Source organism: Pelodiscus sinensis, chromosome 4, assembly GCF_052426305.1.
Source record: "Pelodiscus sinensis isolate ZL-2025 chromosome 4, ASM5242630v1, whole genome shotgun sequence".
Lineage (NCBI taxonomy): Eukaryota > Metazoa > Chordata > Testudines > Trionychidae > Pelodiscus > Pelodiscus sinensis.
In genome coordinates this window covers 121,562,623-121,584,935 of record NC_143055.1, presented here as the reverse complement: position 1 = coordinate 121,584,935, position 22,313 = coordinate 121,562,623, and the positions used below count along the sequence as shown (strand labels likewise).

Sequence of the window (22,313 nt, the reverse complement as noted above, 5' to 3'; positions counted from 1 at the left end):
GAGTTTTTCAGTGCCTTAGTAGCCCTGGGATAGAAATAATGTGGGATGGGGGGGAGAGGCGGAAGGAATTGCTTCCCCCCATTTGGTGCATGGTTTGTAGCGAGCATGCTCAGTAACACCTCTGAAGCTGCGGTCCTCAGTCTGCCTTCCATGCTCTCACTCTTCTCCCCCATCACAGCATGCCCAGGTCGCCCTCCCCATCAAAATCTGAAATGGTGTCCCTGCGGACTGGCAATACTCAATTTATTTACAGATCATCTAGAAGAGTGTAAATGTTGAGAGAATAAAATTTGTGGCTGACACAAAATTATTTAAATTAATCAAGACTAGGGAGGATTGTGTGCAATTTCAGGAGGACTTAACACAATTAAGTAATTGAGCTACCTAATGTTAAATAGAATTCAGTATGGACAAGGGAAGTAATGCATATTAGAGGGAACTTTGCATGTTCAATTATTTGAATTGTTTGTTTTTGAATTGTTATCACAGGAAGAATCATTGAAAGCAGCTCACTGAAGAGGTGCAACGAAGGAAAAGATGTTAGCCCCATTAAGGAGAGCCAAATACAGAAAATATTATTATACCATCAAAACCAGATGGAAAGTCTTTTGAGTAACTCATTTATTTTTGCCCATTACATTAAAAAGACACATGGTAGGTACAATAGCAAAAATCCAAAAATATCATTGCATAGGAGCTGAGAAGTATTCCATTCAAGGAGAGCAGATACAAATACAACAGAGTTACATAAATGAACAGAAACAAAATACAGGACTATGTAGCACCTTAAAGACTAACAAGATGGTTTATTAGATGATGAGCTTTCGTGGGCCAGACCCACTTCCTCAGATCAAATAGTGGAAGAAAATAGTCACAACCATGTATATTGGTTAGTCTTTAAGGTGCTACATAGTCCTGTATTTTGTTTCAGCTACACCAGATTAACACGGCTACATTTCTATCACTATAAATGAACAGAACAGAGAGTGTCATTACAGTAGACCTATCTATTTATATAAAACAAAAATAGGAGGGTAGGATACTTGAGATAAGGAAATTTAAAATGCAACAAAGTAATAAATTTACCTGTTGAAACTACATTTTAACATATAACAGCTGTAGTATGTTATAAGAGAATATTACCAACTCTCAGAATTTGATCATTAGTCTGGCAATGCTTAGTGTTTTCCTTAAACCCTCAACTGCTAAAAGCAAGAAATTACATGAGCCATTTCAAAGAAGTGTCTAGCCCACGGTTGCAGAGTAACAGTTGAAAATAAGAATCAAATGCACCCTACAAGGTCAAACATCAGAATACAAAAATAACCCCCCAAAATTGTTTTTAAATCTCCTGATACCAAAGTAGATTATTGGTCTGTTGTTGTATGGTAATTTCTGTATTCCTAACTGAAATATTGTTCAAAGAGAACAAATGATATTTGGCATGTATATTTTAATGCACATTTTTCCATGCATGGCAGTTAAGGATTTTTTATTCAGCAATAAATGTTTCTACATTTCTACATCTGGCTAGGAAAGGTGGGGCAGAACCATAACTTCATCTTCTGTTTGTTCCTCCAAGTCCTTTTGTGGCATTTTGCACCCCAAGGAATAACACAGCCCCAGCTTTCCCTCAACTGACCACAGGGGCTGCAATTCTTCCTAGCTCTTATCCAGACTACTTGGATATTGGGCTCCTTCTTAACCTTCCCTTCCCTACCACCAATTATGCAACCATGTAAGTGCCAGGCAAAATCTGGCTCATGGTACATTTTATGATTACAGCATACTGGAGAATGTGTGTGGAGGAGGGAACAAAGAGATAAATATTAAAAGAGTTTACCAAGGCCTTAAAATAGATAAATATATTTTTTGTCAGAATACATAGGCGTGGGAAGCAGCCTACACAACAGGTGCTGCACATAGGCGTGTGCAGCACATTTCATTAGGGTGTGCACCCAGGGAATTTTTTTTAAAATTTTTTAAAGGTGAACATTTATTGAATACTCAATCATAAAGGACATTATTTTTATTCATCAAACAAACTAAAGAAACTAAAACTTAACTAAACTTAATTTTTTTTAAATTAACAACTAAACTTTACTTAAAAAATACAAACTTAAGTATGAGACATTGAACTTCTTAGTTTGTTTTTTACATGTGCAATTTGGTGCTTATTGTATAATACAGCAATCCATACTTTAAAATTAAAAGAGCGTATCATGTAATTAAATTAAAACTCAAAGGCACTTTTTTTTTGAGACATTATAGGGTTACCAGGTAGTCTTAAAAAAATACCACTTCATGGGCGGGGGGAGGGGCTGGCCAGGAGGAAGGAGGGAGGGGAGGGAAGCAGAGCTAGGGGGGGACGACTGGCCAAGGGGAGATCAGGGGGGTGGCCGACGGGAAGCAGAGCTGGTCGGTGGGGGGAGGGCGGAGGGCAGAGCAGGACTGGCCAGGGGAGATCGGAGGGAAGGGGGGGTGGCCAGCAGGAGCGGGGCAGGCCAGGGGAGCTCAGGAGGAGGAGAGGAGAACTGGCTGCTGGAAGCAGCGCTGGTGGGGGGTGCAGTGGGGCTGGCCAGGGAAGATTGGGAGGAGGAACCAGCCGGTGGGAGGCAGAGCTGGCGGCGGGGGTGGGGGTTGTGTGCAGCAGCACTGGCTGGGGGAGAGGAGGGGAGAACTGGCTGCCGGAAGCAGGGCTGGCTGCAGGTGCAGCAGGGCTGGCCGGGGAAGATTGGGAGGAGAAGTGGGGGAGAACCAACCGGCCAGCCAGGAGGGGATATGGGGGGAGGAGCATATCAGCCGGTGGGGAGCGGGACTGACCCAGGCAGTGCAGATCCCAGGGTGCTCCCACTCCACGCATGGTCCAGGCGAAGCGCGATTCAGTCCAGCTGCAGCTCCACCACACACTTGACCAGTGTGCAGGAGCACGGACTGGGTTGCCCCTCTTCCTCACATGCAACCAGGGCTCCCAGCGCTGATCACGTCCTGCCTCCCAGCTACTCTCCCTGCCAGGTTTTCGTGTGCCCAGTCCAAAAATCAGAAAATACAGGACATTGCACATGTCCGGTATTTTCTGGATTTTTTTTTACCAGACAGAGCCCCAAAAAAACGGAATGTCCAGTAGAAAACCGGACACCAGGCAACCCTAAGACAATAGGGTATGCCTGGGCACACATGGCATACCCCGTACACACGCCAGTGGTGCTGCAGCATCTCCAGGTTTTGAACCCAGCTTTCCCATTCACCCAGATGTCCCAGCCTCTGGGCAGCCCCTCCAGGGCTCTGTGGCCCCACTAGCTTCAGTACTCCCATGGGTTATGCCTCCTGCCATCCCAAGGGCCCAGGCTGCCAGTCCTGCAGGCTCTGTTGCCACTCAGGACCCACTGCCAGCCCAAGGCTCTGCAACTGCCTCTAGCTGTGGCTTGGTTGCCAGCTATCCCAGACTGGATGAATTGGATGCCATTTGTGGCAATGGCATCCAGTCCATCAGGTCTGGGAGAGCTGGCAACCCTGGGTGTGACTCTAGCCTGGAACAATGAGGGGTGGCAACAGGTGATGGGGAGTGGCACAGCTCAGATCCCTCACTCTAAAAATAGTTCAGCACCACTATCAGAGGATCACTCTGGATGTGCAAAATTAAGAATATCTTCAATGATTTGCAACCATGGAACCTTTTCTTTGTGGATGGAGTCATTAAGTATTACTATTTCATACTTGTTCTGTATTTTAACAAATAGCATATACTTTAAAAATGCCTTTCAACTGGTCTAATGAAGAGATGAATACCCTTTTGTATGTTTCACGACAATAAAGTAAATTCAAACATACGTTAAACTTCAGGACAGTGCATTTCAGTGAAGATTTTTAACTTTGTTAAATTTTGAGGCAAGAGATAAAACATACAAAAGAATATTAACAAAAAAATCAAGTCAGTTTTCTAACTTACTTACTTATAAAACTACCCAGTGTGAATGACCAATTCATTTATACCTTTGTTTAAGATAACTTTTTCATGAAGCGTAGTTTCAGATAAGAAATTGTAAGGAAAATTATTGTCATACATGCAAGAGCCACATGATTCTGCCACAGCCCCCAGGAAGTTGCCTCAATTCCTTGGTTTTTCAAATATTCTTCTCCAGTACAAAACCTACAAACAAATATATAGATAGATTTTTAAAAGTGAATTCTTTGTTAGGTATCTGTTACTTAAATTGGAATACCACATGACAATGAAGGCATTTTTGCAACAGCCAAGTCTTAAGTGTGTGGATGTGGAAGAAGGAGTTATTTTGAAAATAGAGGCCTCCTGAAAATAACACAGGTACCCTGCTGGCCACTCCATCCATACTCATCACCGGGGCTTGCCGAGCAGCGGCGAGCCCCGCTCGCCAGCCACGCGGTTCTGCGCTCTGCACATGTGCAGATCATTCTGCACATGCGCAGATCGCTCCACGCCGGCTCTTCCAAGGTGTAATCTACTCGCTACGGGCAAGTAGATTACACTATTTGTCGAGCCCTGCTCATCACAACTCTCTAGTTCCTGTCTCCCAGCAGCTCTTAAAGCTGCAGACACCGGCAAGAAGCTGGCCTTGGGAGCTTCCAGACACCACACGGCTGCCAGTGCCTGATGTCTGGGCACCAATGTCTCAGCCATAAGCCCCTCAAGATTCCACAGGCCTTTCTAGGGCACATGCATAGGGCTCCTAGGAGCCTGCCAGGGGCTGGAAAAGGCAAAGGCAAAGAGCTCTGGCAGGCTTACGCTAGGGTGAGGGAGTGCAACTCACGTTCTGCAGCAGGACCCCACTCCTGCCCCTATTATAATTACTTGCACCACATCCTGGGGGGTGGTGCAGCCCCTTCTCAACCCCTGGTGGTGGACTCAGGGCTGCAGATGCCCGTCGTCGCTTGCCTGGGGGTCTCAGCCCTCAAGGAGGAGGAGGAGCTGGAAGAGGAGGAGGAAATGGCCAGCACCATCACCCTGGAGCCGGTACCCCAGGGCCTGGATGTCTCCCAGGCATCCTCCAAGGCCAGGGAGGCATGATCAGGTAAGCGCTCTTAGTTTTTCACATGCACACAGCGGGGGTGGCGGGCACAGAGGGGCTGCGGTGCGATCGTCACTCGGCCTTCTCAGCCTGGCCATCACACTGCAGTCCATGCACGTGGATGCACTTGCAGTGCCAGTCTGCACCATGCTGCCCCAGGAAGCAGCACCAGAGCACTCCTGCTCACAGCTCTGGGGGGGCCAGACACACTTCTGACCTCTGTGGGGGGGATGTCCTCCCACCACCCACCACTGCTGGAAGAAGGCAGTGGACAAGGACATACACATGCACGCACACAGACTCTGGAGTGTCGCACACGACACACAGGCATGACTGCATGCTCGAGGTACCACCCACTCCCGGGGACAGTGCTGCCAGGCACAGGTGTATGTGTGACCCTTCTCCCGGGACATCACCGTCCACAGCCCCAAGAACTGTTGTTCTCTGCTCACAGATGAGGACAAGGCCTAGAGACAGTGTCTGAGCACCTCTCTTTATTTTCTCCAGCCAGACCAGCTGTGACTGTGGAGCAATCGGCAGCAGCCAAGCCAGCCGACCGACCCCAGGGAAGCTGCAAGCGTCAGAAGGTCCAGGAGACCATCATGAGGGAGCATGTGTCTGTCCTCCAGGACATACAGCAGACGCTGGCCCAGAAGGTCCAGGATGACGCTCAGAGGTGGGCCCGGATGTGGACCAAGCTGCTGCAGCAGGGCTGCAACACGTGTGTAACTGTCTGGGAGATGATGGCGTACCCGGCCGCAGTCCCAGTCCCTGCTCCAGCTGCTGGCCCCCCTCCCATGCCTGACCCCTCTCCAGCCCCCTCTCCTGCCTATCCCCCTATCCTCCCAGGAGCCCCCCATCCCCGAGGTCGCCAAGGTCCCTGGACATGAAATAGAATGAGCACCCAAATTACAAGCCAGTCTCAGCCCCAGCTCTGAGCCTCTCTTCCCCCCTCCAAGGTTCTCACCCCGCCTCCCCATATCTAGGGTCTCAGACCCCCTTCGTCCCCAGTTACATTTATCTCAAATAAAACCAAAGTTACGTTTTTGAAAACTAAACATGCCTGTTTATTTGGTCTGCAGGGAAGGCAGGTTGTAGGGGGAGAAGGGAGGGGTTGTTGTGGGAAAGGCAGAGAGGGGCTAGGCATAGGCACCTAGCGGGGAAGCCCTTGGGAGAGTTACTGGGGTCCTTGAGAGAAACCCTTCCCTCAGGATGTGCACCCCCCATCTGATGGGCCTGGAAGATGGCAGCTGTGTGCAGCTGCTCGAAAGCCCATCCCTTCCAGCCCAAATGGAAAGCCTCCCCCTTCCTCTCCACAATGTTGTGGTGAACAGAACACAGATCACCTGGGGGATGTTGTGCTCCCACACATCGAGGCAAGTCAGGAGGCACCTGAACCTCACCTTCAGGTACCCGAAGGTGTATTCAGACTGCATGCGGGCCCTTCCCAGGTAGCCATTGAATCTGGTTCAGGTGGCCAATATATGGTTTCATTAGCCATGGCATGAAGGGGTAGGCCGCGTCCCCTGCAATGCACAGTGGCATCTCAACATCCCTGACCATGATGTTGCACTGGGGAAGAATGTGTCAGCCTCCAGCTTCTGGTAGAGTCTGGAGTTGTGGAATATGCGGGCGCTGTGCACCTTCCCTGACCAGCTGATGAAAATGTCTGTGAAATGTCCATGGTGGTCAACCAAGGCCTGCAGGACCATATAAAAGTATCCCTGTGGTTTATATACTGCGTGGCCCAGTGATCAGGGGCACAGATGGGGATGTGGGTTCCATATATAACCCCCCCCCCATATTTGAGGAAGCCCAGAGTGGCAAATCCAGCCATGATGGGGTCCAGGTCTCCCAGGCGGATGACCCTGTGCAGCAGGATGGTGTCTATGGCCCTCACCACCTGCAGAAGGAGACAAACAAAGAAACAAAACAGAGAATCAAAGGGGGTACCTGAGCCCTTTGGAGGTCCCCAAGCCTCCCCTTCCCCCAAAAAAACACCCCAACAGCCAGCCCCTATTAAGCCTGCCCTCCATCCTGCTCCCCCCCCCCCCCAAGGCTATGTGAGGCTGGGACTGCAGAACCCCCTATGGATGGGACTTTCTCCCCCAACCCCAGGTGACTCCCCGCACCTCAACCCCCCCCTTTTCCGAGGGTCCCTTTTTCTAGTACTTCCCCCCCTTCCAGGGACTGCAGCCCGACAGTGCCTTACCTCCATGAGGAGGGTCCTGACAGTCAAATTTCCCATGCTGAACTGGTTGCCCATGGAAGACCAGTAACGGTCTGGTATTGCGAGCTTCCAGACGGTAGTGGCGATCTGCTTCTCCAAGGGGATGGTGGATCACATCTGGGTGTCCCATTATCAGAGGGCAGGGGTGAGCCAGGCACACAGCTCCATGAATGTCTCCTTCCTCATTCGGAACTTGTGGAGCTCCTGCTGGTCATCCCACCGCTCCATCACCAGCTAGTCCCACCAGTCAGAACTGGTGTCCAGCCTCCAGAAGCATCTCTCCACTGTAGGGTGCAGTTGCAAGAGCATTGCTCCTGCCCACAGGCAGAGGTTCTCAAAGATGAGCTTGGAGTTGAGCTCATGCAGGACCATGAAGACAGCCTGCAGAAACTGTGCAGCCATCACATGCCCACAGGCAGCTCCAGCTCTATGCCAAGGAGTACTGCAGTGTCCAAAGGAAGGGAAACCAGAGCACGCAGAGGAATGCTTTGCTGTCCCTCAGAGAGGTAGGCAAGCAAGCAGAAGAATCTGAGAAACAGCTGTCCAAGGGGGCCCTTTAAGCACGTCTCAGGTAGACTCAGGCAGCAGCACCCGGAAGCAACTGCTGACCTAATGCCCTGCCTGAACTGGTTCCAGGAGGCCTTAAATACGAGATAGAATCCAATCAGTGTGGACACTATCTTTCGAAATAGCACACTGCTATTTCGTTGAGCTTTTTGTGTGTGGATGTGCTATTTCGAAATAAGCTTTTCCAGAAGACCTCTTCCGGAAAAGCTTATTCTGAAAGAAGCTTGCAATGTAGACGTACCCATAGACCTTTTATTTGCTTGAGGGCATGTCTACATTTAAAATACGGCATGAATGTGACTGCACTATGGTAGTGTTTAAGTGAAGACACTATAGTAGTGAAGGTTCTCCTGTCAGCTTAAGTACCCCACATCCTGCACCTAAATCAACAGGAGAATTCTCGTGTCAACCTAGAACTGCCTACACCAAGGGCTAGGCTGGTTTAACTGCTTCACTCATGGTGGATTTCACACATCTCTAAGTGACAGTGTTATACCGACCTAATTTCCTACTGTAGACTAGGCCTTAGTCTCACTGAATATGTCTACACTCCATCTGCGAATGAGCCCTTTAATCTGGATCCACAAACTTGTGTTAACAGGGCTTGCGCTAATCTTCTAAAACTAGCCGTGTAGTCATGTAGACCTTGCTTTGACACTTTGGGGCTTTCAAGCCTCCTGCCCTATGCTTAGGAACCCAAGGTGCAAATGTGTACCCAACTAATTTTAGCATGCTATCACAAGATGCACTTGTTGAGAGCCTTGTTTCCAGATGCAATGTAAAAATAGACTATTAGAACTGGAAAGGGCCTCAAGAGGTCTTCAAGTCCTGCACTCATAGCATACCCACTGTGCCTCCCCAATCTGCACATCCTTTCCCCAGCAATGTTGTTGTGAGGATAACTACATTAAAGAGTGTGAGATGAACTATATAAGTACCCAACCTATTCTTTTCAATATGTACTTTCATTTTTCACGTAGTATGATTAATAGTTTAGTAGCAGTGAGCTTACCAGGTGAGTGGGTGAGTAGATATTGCAAGGTTGCCTGATACGCTGTTTTATGTAGGTTTTTTTAATAGACATGATGAATGCAAAATCACAAAGACTTATCAATACTGCAATGCATATCTGTAGTGGGGTGGAATGGCCGCACACTGACCCCGAGGGGTAGAAGCTTCTCCCAGAGCATTGGAGGGCAGAACCTGGCCCTGCAACCCTCCTGACCGGAAGCCATGACACGGGGCCAGGAATATAAAAGGCTGGCCAGAGAGGCCAGTTAGGGCCCAATGGCAGAAGGAGCTGGAAGCCTACCCTATGTGCCCAAATGAGGAGCTGAACCCAGGGGAAGCCAAAAACTGGCCTAGGCCGCTGGGCCCACAACTGGGTGACTGCCTAGAAGGACTGCTTACCTGGCCAGAGGTTCCAAAGCGATGGAGCCCTAAGGACCTTTACAGGGCCCAGGTACAGCCCGAGGCAGAGTGTGAAAAGAGCCCTGGGGTAGTCGACCACTGTTTGGCTGGGCCAGAACCAGGTCAGTGTGTTGCAGTACAAATCTCCACTGACCCAGCAGCAGACTGCTCTGCTGCTACTAGGGCCCTAGGCTGGAACACAGTGGAGTGGGTGGGCCTGTGTCCCCCCTGCCACCCCACTCTTGGGTGGCAGTTTCCCCCCTCCGCTGTTCCTGAACAGCAACCTGAACCTGCCAGATCCCTGCCTGAGCAAGGGGGCCTACCTGGATTTGTAGCGACTAGGACTTGAGAACTGTTTATTTGTTTGTTTGCCGCCCCTCCCTGAATAAGTGACTGGGCTCAGAACTGTTTGTTTGCTGTGACACCCTGAATAAAGGCCTGGGTTCTGAACTGTTTATTTGCCTGCTGCCCCGCCCTGAATCAGGGTTGGCCAGAGAACTGTTTGCCACTGACGGCTATCTGAGACTGTGGACTGTCCCAGAGCTGAAAAACCACAGCTAATTCCCGGAAGAGACTAAGCTGAGTGTAGTGGGGCAGAGTGGTTGCCCACTGACCCAGAGGGGGAGGAGCCCCTTCCGAAGCTCTACTGCACTACAATACCTTTACTGTTTCTTTTTTTTAAATGGCCTTTGCAGCATGTTATCGCAATACACACAATGCCAAATAAATAAATAAATAAATAAACAAACCCTAAACCCAAATGCTTTTTTCTTATTCTTAAAGAAATATTACTGTAAAGAATCCTACTGTAGGTAGTGAATGCACCTCCAATTCTCTAACATTCAAAAAACTCTTGAAATCTTGTGGATGCCTTGTAGTGGGATTTATTTTAATGCAAAACATATACTTACGGTTGGCTAAGTTGTGTGCAGTTCATATCCGTCGGACTTGTATTAGTGCTATCATTGCAAAATTTCAGATCAGTAAATTCATTAATTTGCAAAGCCTTTTAAGATAAAAGAAGAAAACAATAACTGAATAGCTATTTAAAGTGATTGTGAATATTCCATATTTGGCCCAGGCCTGGCTTATGATCTCAGATAATTCCACCTTTTCTAATATAATGGCATAGCTTATTTTGATTGTAAAAGTATAGTTGAATACATGATATAAGAATATAGCTTATTCAGCACCCCATATACAGCAGCTGTCTATCCCAGCACTCTCAAAAGCAAGGGTGGGCAAAAGGACCTTCGCAGGCCGCCAAGCGGGTTGATCCGGCCCATGGAGGCCCTGCCACTGCCCTGCCCCCAGGCCAAATAGTGCCTGAGGGCAGGGGGGAAGCGCATGAAGTTTTCTCCATCCTACCCCTGCCCTGAAAGGAGGGCGTGCAGCACGCTCCTGGCAGGGCGGGAGGAGGCTTCACGTACTCCCCTACCCCCAGGCTCCGATTGACTCTATTTTCCATGATAACTGCATTACTAACTTAGCTGCCTAAAAATAATATTATTGGAGTTAGAGATGGAAAAGATCCAACTCTTATCAAGTCCACCTCCTGAAAATGCTCATATAATTCCACCTATTCACTTTCAGGGTTTTTTTTAAGATAAATATTTTGTGTGACTAAAGCAACTTTGTGAAGAACAGCAAATCTCTCTTGTTTTTAAATAATACAGTACTGTTTCATCTTATATAGTGTTTTTGCAAACTATAGCCCAATATAGTTATAACTGAGATATAGTTATTTAAATACCCACACATCTCTGCACATTTGAACTGTCTGCAGATAGGAGACACTGACTCCTATACAGTAATCACTTTTAGCTGTTGTATCTGTAACCCCCTCATGCCTTTTGACTAAAGTGTGCCATGTCAAGTTTTAATTTCAATATGTTTTAACAGCTTGCCCTTTGCTCACTAATCAATGGAACTTGGATTCATTTTTCCCATCAGATGTAGATGATCCCTTTTCATGAATGCTTCTAAACCCAATGCACATGAAAACATAGCACTTACTGTCATGGCATATCGAGGAATGCTGAAATATTGCAACCAGGAGAGCCAAGACATGATGCTCGTGAGATTTACCAACAACCCGGAGAAAATCTGTAGACAGTAAAGACATAATAAAAAAAATCTAAATTTCATTTCACAGGAACTGTTCTCCATGCAAATCACTATTACTAACCAAATGTGCACAAGTAACTCCCATTAGATCTATGTGTTTTACAGAAGTCTATACCATATTACACTGGGGAATAATAAGAGGTTTATGTCCTCCAGTCAGACCAAAAATAACTCCTACAGAGATTGGTTATGCTGGTTTACTTTAGAACCTCAAATCAGGGTTTTGCTAAGATATGGTTTTTAAATATGAAATTGTATTTTCTATTTTCCAACCTCACTGCCTTTGCTTCTTTATGGCAACTGGACAAAAACAAGGCAAACAGACACTTTTGAAGAGCCATACTGAGTGTATCAAGGAAGAATTTTCCCAAATGGTCCTGATATCACTGTCTGACGCTGTGTTTCCCTAGGTGGAAAGCTAGATATTCTCTTATCCACACTACATTGCAGCCCACATATACCTCTTTTGTCTGATCTATTAATATAATGTCAAATTCTAGTTTGCTAGGGCATGTCTACACTATGGGTATGTCTACACTGCTACCCTAGTTCGAACTAGGGTGGCTAATGTAGTCATTCAAACTTTCAAATGAAGACCAGGATTTAAATATCCCGGCCTTTATTTGCATGTTCCCGGGTGCCGCCATTTTTAAATGCCCGGTAGTTCGAACTCCCTGCCCACGGCTACATGTGGCGTGTGCTAGGTAGTTGGAATTAAAGCTCCTAATTCGAACTACCGTTACTCCTCCTTGCAGGAGGAGTAACGGTAGTTCGAATTAGGAGCTTTAATTCCAACTACCTAGCCCGTGCCACATGTAGCCACGGGCAGGGAGTTCGAACTACCGGGCATTTAAAAATGGCGGCGCCCGGGAACATGCAAATAAAGCCCGGGATATTTTAATCCCGGGCTTCATTTCCAAGTTTGAATGACTATACTAGCCATCCTAGTTTGAACTAGGTTGGCTAGTGTAGACATACCCTATGAGAGAAGACCACATCTATTCTGGGCGATTTCTGGGCACCCAATGTTGAGAAAGTGCAAGGCCCTGTCCCCAATATGGGCAAAAATCGAATGTTGTCTGAGATAGTACGTCAATATTTATGGACCCTACAGGCAATTCAGAGAGCAAGGAGGCACCGTGGAGAGCTTGGCAGTCCGACCTATGCTTTCGGTGTTCACTGAGTCAAAAAATTGAGAGTGGTTGCTTATTAGGGATGTTAAATATCGGTTAATTGAATCGTTGAGTAACCTCATCAATTCTTATTGGTTAGTCAACTGTTCTATAGTTTCTTGGGGCAGGACCAGTAGCCAGTCCACTCTGGTTTCATCCCTGAGGAGTACCCTGCCAACCTGCCTGGAGTTTAAAAAAAGCTCCCCCTCCGGACCAGCTGCCTGTCGCCTTGTGCTGCTGCCTCTGATAAAGAGGCAGATCCATCAGAAGCCAGGACTGAGCCGGGCTGCTGGCCAGCCTGCTAAAAAAGTTACTGGCAAGGCGGGAGGAGGGAAATGCTTGTAGTCTGTAGCATTAACCTATACGCTTTTGCTTATCAATTAATTGGTTAATTGACTACACTATTATATCCCTACTGCTTACAGGGGCTCATGTCAGCTGTGTCCCAGAAGGCATAAAGGAGCCACGGTGTGCACTTGCCTTTTTGTGCCCTGGTTACTTGTGCAGACACCACAGCACTATGAGCATGGAGCCTGAGGTGCTGGAAAGCATTGCCATGCTTATGTCTCTTGTGCTGTTTCATGGCACAGTACTTGGAGAGCACCCCACATGTTGTTCCACCAGGAAGAGAAGGAAGAGAAGGAAGAGTAGGACAACAAACCTCAGCGTGGCCCAGAAACCCTGCTCAGGCAAGTCCTGGTGCTCATGCTACTGTGGCTGCCACTCACTCCCTTGGATACAGTGGAACACTGCTTTTGGCATTAGGAGACAAGCTCAGACTGGTGGGAATGCCTCATCGTATGCAGGGATGGGATGATAAGAAGTGGCTGAAGAACCTCCACATCCCCTGAAGCACTGCAAATGGCTCACCCCTGCTCTTAGACAACAGGATACCTGCACAAGACCCGCTCTGACCTTGCAAAAGTGCATGGTCATTGCCCTTTGGATGCTTGCTACACCAGACAATTATCACTCAGTTGGAACCAGTTTGGGGTGCAGAAATCAACAGTCGGGTCTGTTCTTATACAAGTAGCCAAGGCCATCAATAACATCCTACTATGGGGATGTGATTCTGGGGAACGTGGACAACATCATGGAGGGCTTTGCTGCCATGGGCTTCCCTAACTGCAGAGATGCCATAGATGGAACGCACATCCCCATCCTGGCCCCTGACCACCGTGCCTCAGAGTACATCAAGGAGAACTTGCTGAAGGCGTTCACAGATCTCAAGGGATGCTTCACTGACATCAATGTGGGAGATCAGGAAAATCCCATGAGGCGCGCATTTTTCAGAACTTCTGCCTCTTCCGAAAGATGCATGCTGGAACTTGTTTCTCAGACCAGACCATCATAGTCAGAGAGTTGGACATGTTCATAGTGATCCTGGGCAATCCAGCCTACTCCTTGCTCCCCTGGCTCATGAAGCCCTACACAGTCTGCCTGGACGCCAGCAAGGAGGAGTTCAACGACAGGCCGAGCAGGTGCAGAATGGTGGTGGAATGTGCATTCAGATGTTTAAAGGGCAGGTATAGGAGGCTGAGGCTGCCCTGAGAGTTTGAGCAGTCGAACACTAGTGCCATAAGGAGAGCACAGCAAGGGCAGTGCTAATCAGGGACACCTTGAAGGACAGTTTTATGCAAGGCCAGGGTTGAGACTTACCCTGGTGGCTCTCCACAAGGTGCCCCGGCATTCCCTGTGTTTGCCTTTCATCCCTCACTCTTCCCCTCCTTTGCCATGCTGTCCCTACCCAACTGCTTCTGCAGTTCAAGCAATAAAAAGACTGTTGTTCAAAGACAGGAGTATTTATTTGGGGAAAAACTACAGGGAATGGAATGGATTGGGAACTAGAAGAGGGGAGGGGGGCTCAGGAACGGGAGTGGGACTGCCGTCTTGCCTCCAGATGACCTGGAGGTTCCGGCTGCCCTTGAGGTTTCCCCCGTGTCCTGGGGCCTCGGCAGCCCCTTCTGACCTTGGCAGTGGAACCCAAGGGATGGGTGGAGGGCTGGTCAGTGGCCTGTTCTAGGCAGGTTGTCATTCACTCCATCAAAGATGTCAGGGTGGGGAACATTGTCTCATGCTAGCATGTGAGCTGCTCCCTGGTGGCCTTCCTCTCCTGCTGCTCGGCCCTCCTCTCCTTCCGCTCAGTGACCCAGTCCTGCCACTCTGCCGGGATCTCCTACATGAGAGAGTGCAAGCCATACATTTGCGCCCTGAACATGTTGTTCCTGGTGTGTTTTTGCCTGCTGATGTGAGCCAGGCAGGCAGCTGCAGTGGGAGGTTTAGGATGCACCGAGTTGGCAGCTGTCCCAGTTGTAAAGAAAAGTTACAAGGGTAGACATCACAATAGACACTTTGTGTGAAGCCTACCCCAATCCCTTAGCCTACACTGACGGTCTCAGTTCAGATAATTGTGATATGCTTCATGCAAGATCACATTTTTGCTTTAAAAGGGGCACTTTACAGCAGATGCACAGATGTCTCAAGGGAGCAGTGGGACACACTTGGTCTGGAGGCAGGCAGCCATGGTAATGGGACAGCCAGACCACGAACCTGCAGGCAGAAAGGGGGTGGCAGCAGAGGATGGCTTCCTGGTGTGTCCAACACATGCAGCTTCTCAGATAGTGCAACTTTCCCAACCATGCCAGGAGCCTGTAGGTGGGAGCGGAATTGGAGTGGTTCGGCTTCCAGCTGTGTCTGACACACGCCAGGTCTGGCATTGCAACTTGCTGGAGAGAGTGCTTCTTTTCCTGCTCATAGGGGGAGGGGAGAATATGTGAGAGGCACTCATAGCTTGCGGGAGAGAATCCTTCTTTTCCTGACTGTGGGAGAAGGGGGGGATGTGTGAGCAGCGCTCAAGGTTTGCTGGAGAAAGTGCTAATAGGTTCCCCTCTTCCTCCTCATCCCTCCAGGTTCCCAAGCAAGATATCAGTCTTTTCCACATCACCGCAATTGATCAGGAGCGAATGTGGCCTGAACTTGGTTTTTATGCTGCAGTGCTGTGTGGTTCCATGACACTAGACTATTTACTTGTGGCTTGGAGTGAGGAAGTGTCTTACTGCGGAGGACAGTAGAAGGCTAGCCTCGCCAGGAACTTTGTGAGAAGGATCGAGGTATTCCTTATGTGAGAGCTTCATGGAGCTCAAAACTCAAGACTGGTGCTCCATCTGCAGACACATGAAAGAGCTATTCCACACCCCCCACGCTGAGCAGGCAGAGAGAGAGAGAGAGTGCCACACACACCCACCCTATTGTCTGATCCTGCTTGTAGTAAGACAGTTAAAGAACTCACTGTAAGTGCCCTCTACAGGGTCATCAATGGCTTGGGAGACGTTCTGGGAGAAGTGGACTGGCTCCAACGTCAAGAGCAGCTCCTGGCTCTCGGACATTTTCATCTAGCTAGACTCTTTCTCCTACTACTCGTGGCCCTCTGCCACCCTGCTTTCCTGCAGGCTGACACCAGGCTTGTCTTGTCCCAACTCGATGAACAAGGTGGGGGAGCTGTCTGCCCCCCTTCCAGAATGGCATCCAGCTGGTTGCAGAAGCAGCAGGTGTGAGGTGCCACCCCAGAGCATCTGCACCACACCTTGGCCTTCTGATAGGACTGCCACAGTTCCTTGATTTTCACAATGCACTGCTCAAAGGTCCTGGCATGGCCTTTCACTGTGAGGCTGGCTGCAATCCTGCCATAGATATAGGCACTCTGTTTTTTGGTCCTGAGCTCTGTGAGGATGGCTTCAGCCTCCTACACCTTGATGAAGTCCAGGATCTCCTGACCACTCCAGGCTGGAGTTTTTCTGTGCCCCTGGGAAGTGGAGGTTGTGGGAGCACAAGAACTCACTGTCGTTGCAGTGTCAGACAGATTGGTGGTGGAACTCATGTCCACATGTCCCGCGGTGTGCTGTTCGCTCACAAAGGGCTCGCAAAGCTGGCCAGATGGGACAGGCCATTCTACAGTTCCAGGGGCTTTTTGAGCTCAGTGACAGAGTACCAGAGACACAAGGTATGGCCAAAGTAGTCAGCAGCTACGTGAGGCTTCCCAGAGGCCAATTGGGTTGGATTTCTGGCAGCGCAGCATCTACACTAGCCTAGCTTTGGCTATACATGGTCAGGAATAGCATTACTCCTCATGAAAACTAGTACTACAGGATTCTACCTCAGTGCTCCCTAAACATGGCACACAGGCTTAGTAGTGTGGATGAATTACATAGCTAATCAACCGTGGAGGGCTATATTTGGTGTAAAGTCCTAGTGTAAACCAGAATGAGACCCATTCTGACAATGGAGAAGTGTGTGGCAATTGCCCTCAGACAGCTAGGGTATGTCTACACTACCACCCTAGTTCAAACTAGGGTGGTTAATGTAGGCAACCAAAGTTGCAAATGAAGCCCGGGATATTTAAATATCCCGGGCTTCATTTGCATCTTGCCGGGTGCTGCCATTTTTAAAGCCCCGGTAGTTCGGACTCCGTGCCCGGGGCTACACGCAGCATGGAGTAGGTAGTTCGGATTAGGCTCTCTAATCCGAACTACCAGTACACCTCATTCCACGAGGAGTAACGGTAGTTCGGATTAGAGAGCCTAATCCGAACTACCTACTCCGTGCCGCGTGTAGCCGCGGGCATGGAGTCCGAACTACCGGGGCTTTAAAAATGGCGACACCCGGCAAGATGCAAATGAAGCCCGGGATATTTAAATCCCGGGCTTCATTTGCAACTTCGGTTGCCTACATTAACCACCCTAGTTCGAACTAGGGTGGTAGTGTAGACATTCCCCTACTGGTTAGATGGGAATCAGTTTGGGAAAATCTACAGTGGGAGATGTAGTGATCTAAATGGCCAAGACAATCAATCCCCTCCTGATGCATAGAGTAGTGACCCTTGGAAATGTGGAGGACATAATGGAAGGCTTTGCTGAGCTGGTGTTCCCCAACTGTGGTGGGGTGACAGACAGAACATATATTCCTATCTTAGCCCCTGATCACCTTGCCAAGGAGCACATAAACTGTAAAGGGTACTTTTCGATGGTGCTGCAGGCACTGGTGGATTACAACGACCAATTCACTGACATCAGCATGGAATGGTTTGGAAAGGTGCATGATATGTGCATCTTTAGGAACTCCTGTCTGTCCACAAAGCTGCAAGCTGTACATGGGTACAGCCTGGACCACAGTAAGGAGTAGGTCAACTTCAGGCTGAGCTGGTGCAAAATGGTGGTAGAACATACTTCTGGATGTTTAAAGGGAAGGTTCTGTAGTTTACTGACTGGGTTAGACCTCAGCAAAATAACATTCCTATCGTGGTGGCAGTCTGTTGTGTGCTCATGTTATGTCCATAATATTTGTGAGGGCAAGGGGAAGGTTTATGGTACAGGGTGAAGTCTTAAGGCAGAGTACCTACCCACACATTATGAGCAGCCACACACCAGGGCAATAAGGAAAGCTCAGTGAGGGGCAATGATTCAGAGATACATTGAAAGATGGCTTTATGAATGGTCAAATTTGAGAGTTGCCTGTTGCACTTATCAATATGCCCCAGCTTTCACTATGCTTGCTTCTTCTGTTCTCCTCCATCCTCAAAACAAGCAATAAAGAGACTGCTGTTTCAGACATCATGTGATTTTATTTAGGAAACACAAATTAAAAGAAAAGGAGTTCAGGTTGGGAGTGGGCGGGGGAGGAATCAGTGATGTGGGAAGGAAAGCCTTTTGCTCTGGCGATACAGCATGGAGGATGCCCTTGACTTCACACACAAACATACACAAGTGTTCTAGGGCCCCAGGAGAGAAGTCTATGGATCCCGGTAATGAGGGAATGTTACTCTGCAAAGGCTGGAGAGGGGCCTCTGCAGGAACACATCCTGGAAAGCCACCATGTGGTCCATCACATTCACCATGAATGACAGTCTCTTCTGGTTTCTTAGTTTCCAGTCCCTGAATGCTCGCCTGTACTCACATTCAGCATGTATCTCCTCAAGGAGCATGTTCCTCCATTCCCCTAATACAGGGGTGGCCAACCAGCTAGAGACGAAGAGCCAAAATAGGGGTGGATAGAGTGTGAAGAACCATGTACCAGGGGGTGGAGGAAAGAGCTGTTGAGCAAAAAAAAAAAAAAAAAAAAATTTCTCCGCACGTCGGGAGAAAATAGGTGCCGGTACACCGTCCCGGGGCATACCATCACAAAAAAGCACTGGGAAGGGGTGAGAGGTACAAACTCTGGGAGGGAATTTGGGTGCAGGAGGAGTAGAGAAGAGGATGCTGGCTCAGGGAGGGGGCTCCAGGATGGAGAGTGTTGAGGTCAGGGGGAGGGTTGGGGTGCTGAGAAAGCTGCAGGCTTGTGGCTGTGAAAGTGCAAGAGTTTGGGCTGGGTTCATGAAGGGCTCAGTGCAGGGAGGCTGGGAGTATGATGGGCTCAGGACACAGATTTGCAGTGTGCGGATGGTACAGGAGTGTTGTGGCAGAAGACTGGGGATGTGGGGGTGCAGGAGCTTGGGGATGTGAGAGGCTCAGGACAGGGGGTTCCAGTGTATGATTGGCTCAGGTTTGGAGTCTGGGGGGGTGCAGGCGTGTTATGATGCTGCGGCCAGATGGGGATTCGCCCCAATTGGCCAGGCTTCATTTTTAAATAAAATATTATGTCAAACACAAAATCCCCCTCTTCTCTCCTCCCCTTTCCTTCCCCAGAGCCAAACACCTCCCCTCCCTGCTATAACCCAGTCCCCTTTCTTCCCCAACCTTATGTCCCGGTCCCAACAGACACCACCACTTGAAACGCAACCCCCATCTTTTCCATTATTTTCAATGGGAAAATTGATCCCGTATAACACGTTTTCACTTAACACGATCATTTTCTGAAACATATCTATAGTGAGGAATTACTGTAGAGTCGCAAATCCTGGCCAGAGCCATCATAGCAGTGCACTGTGGTACACCTCTCAGAGGCCCAGAAAGTCGACTTTCACAATGCTGCATGTACACTACTATAAAGTCAATTTAGTTACTCCCCGTGAAAAGGAGTACCACCAAAACCAACTTTAACAGCCTGTGAAGGTGACAGTAGTGTGAACTCACTGATTAGAAAATCAATCTAATGTAGTTAACTTCTACCTAAATGCATAGTATAGATCACGCCTAAGCCTCCTCTCTGCTCCCCCACCATGGATCAGCTCAGGTTCTCTCTAGATTTTGCTGGTTGCAACAGTCCTACAGGAAACTATGCATTAATTGAAAATCATACAGCACACCACACCCACTCTTACCTCTGGCATGATCCATCCCCTCTTCTTCCCCATGATTCTTACCACTAAACCTTGACCCTAACTACAACATCAAATACAAAATCCACCATAACCCCACATTTCTGCAGAAGTTCAGAAACAAGACTGAATTTTGTGATTTTCGTTAATGTATGCAGGTGAGCTGACAGACTCATTAGACCCCTGGATGAGGGATGGAGGGACCAGCTCCATGCTCCCGAAAGGGGCGGGGCCTTGGGTAGAAGGAGCAGGGCTGGGGTAGCAGGCCATCATAGCCACTTGGACTGTGATGTCGGCCCTTCTTCCAGCACTGTCCTGAGGGGCTTTGGCAGCAAATTAAAGCGTCCGGGACTCTGGCTACACCGCCACAGTAGTGGCAGCAACAGCTGGGAGCGTTGGGCCCCTTTGAATCGCTGGATCCTGGGACAGCTGCTCCCTTTGCCCTGCCCTATTGGAGGGCCTAAATGTATGTATTGGGACAAAGTGGAACATAAAAGCTCCAGATTCTTGATTTTCTTTTGCAGAATTCAAATTCAGATCTCAATCTGACTCTGAATTTCACAGCTGCTTTGGCTTATGTCTAAATAAATAAAAACATAATTATGCTACTCACAATCATAAAAACAAATGTGATGGTCATGAGTAGATTAGCCACAGCTACCACATCTTGTCCTGTTGCAATCGCTAGCGCCATAGAAGTGGCTGTGTAGGATACCATCATAAGAGTAAACATCATTATAAAGAAGGCATCTGCTCTTGGCTTCAAACCTTAGGGAGCAGAACAAGAAGGCTGTCAGTATATCCTAACATATGTAATTGACCTCACTTATTAGAACAAATTTTGTGAGAGGATTTATTCAAGAAATGTCTGCCTTCCCCCCCACCAAACCATGCATTTTGGATTACTATCTGCAAGTCCCAAGGATCGGTATCCCAATTTCCTATGCCCTGCTGGTTCTGAGAAGTTCACAGGCACAAAGACAAGGGAATTTGTCTAGAATCAGTGGTTCTCAAACTTCTTGGCCCGTGGCCCACGTGGCTCAATACAGACCTTTCCGTAGACCACCAGTTGCTAATGGAAACTCCATTAATTACATAATTACACCCAAGCCATTTTGCTAGTGCTGAAGCTAGGGAGAATGGTTTAATTTAATCAGTAAGAAAGGGCTTTTCATAGGCCAGATTAACTTTTCTGGGGTTCCAGGGTTAGTGGATTTTGTGGATCCCCCTAGCTCTGGGGTTGGGACAACAATGAAGGGTCCAGTGTGTGGAAGAGAGCTTTCAGAGAGAGATAAGGTGCAGGATCTGGGTAGGAGTTAGGGTGCAGGTGGGGGTGAAGGTGCGAGATCTGGATATGAGGTGGAGTGCAGAGTGGGCTGGAGGTAGGGTGTCTGGCCAAGGGGGAGGGTGCAGGAGCAAAGGAGGATGCTGGAGCAGGCTGGATGTAGGGTGTCTGGCAAGGAGGGAGGAGGCAGGAGTGTGCTGGAGGTAGATATCTGGCCAGGAGGGTGGGGACAGGAGCAGGCTGGTGGTAGGGTGTCTGGCCAGGGGGGAGGTGGCAGGAGCAGGCTGGTGGTAGGGTGTCTGGACAGGGGGGAGGTGGCAGGAGCAGGCTGGGGGAAGGGGGGCTGGCCAGGGAGGAGGATGTAGGAGCAGGCTGGGTGTGCAGGGTCTCAGCGAGATGGGGTTGTGTGAGGGGGCTGCAGGTGTTGGAGTCTGGACATGAGGGGGCACTTACTTGCCTTCATACACTGCACTGATCCCAGACACTGCCTCCTGCTGCTCCCATTGGTCAGATTCTGGCCAATGGGAGCAGCAGGGAAAGCCTCCAAGCATTGTGCCCGCGTGCTGCTATTTCCCCAGCCAGAGGAGGGTGAGCACTTGTTCCCTGCAAGCTGGATCGTGCAGAGAGGCTTGGGGTCCCCCCCCCAGCAGGAATCCAACACTGGTGCTCCAACCATCTGGGGGAGGGAGGAAAAGGCTGCAGAGCCAGCGTGGGCTCTCTGCTGAAGGAGGAAGAGGGGGCTGAACTTGAACCACAAACCACCTGGGAGGCGGCCGCGGACCAATAATGGTCCATGGCTTTCAGTTTGAGAATCATTGATCTAGAACAGAATTGGTATGTGTATTTGTGGAAGCAGTTGAGGGATTGTAGATGGAATTTTTCAGTTACATGAAGGGAGAAAAAGCTGTAATGTGTCTCAGCCAAGCCAAGGTAAAAGAGGCAGCTTCTTGATTCACTAGTGGCTCAAGTTATCACCATAGAAAAACTGTGTAGAGAGCAGCTCACACCTCACGCCATATAGCAGTTGAAATCAGCAATAAGCAATGCACATCAAATAGTATTTCACTTGTTTCCAGTGGGGACAGGTCACCCATGAGTATTGGAATGCCAAAACTCCCAGGGGGTGCTTGGCAACTGTAGATTAGGCATTGGTTTCTGAATCACCTCTGTTTCATGTAAATATTCTTACTGTATAGCCTAATAGTGCCCTGGTGGCTCATCTCTTTAA

At 48.7% G+C, this 22,313-nt stretch overlaps 1 protein-coding gene across 1 annotated transcript in view; it reads right to left on the bottom strand.

The window, feature by feature from the left end:
* Nucleotides 1-603: 603 nt before the first annotated feature.
* The window catches only part of LOC102462623 (broad substrate specificity ATP-binding cassette transporter ABCG2), a 69,585-nt gene continuing 47,875 nt past the window's right edge, over nucleotides 604-22,313 (bottom strand). Inside the window, exons 13-16 of the mRNA XM_075929561.2 lie at nucleotides 20,414-20,568; nucleotides 11,269-11,358; nucleotides 10,164-10,258; nucleotides 604-4,150 (exon numbers count right to left, since the gene is read on the bottom strand). Of these exons, the coding sequence (XP_075785676.2) occupies nucleotides 4,000-4,150; nucleotides 10,164-10,258; nucleotides 11,269-11,358; nucleotides 20,414-20,568 (491 nt within the window). The 3' untranslated portion in view covers nucleotides 604-3,999. The remainder of the gene's footprint in view (nucleotides 4,151-10,163; nucleotides 10,259-11,268; nucleotides 11,359-20,413; nucleotides 20,569-22,313) is intronic.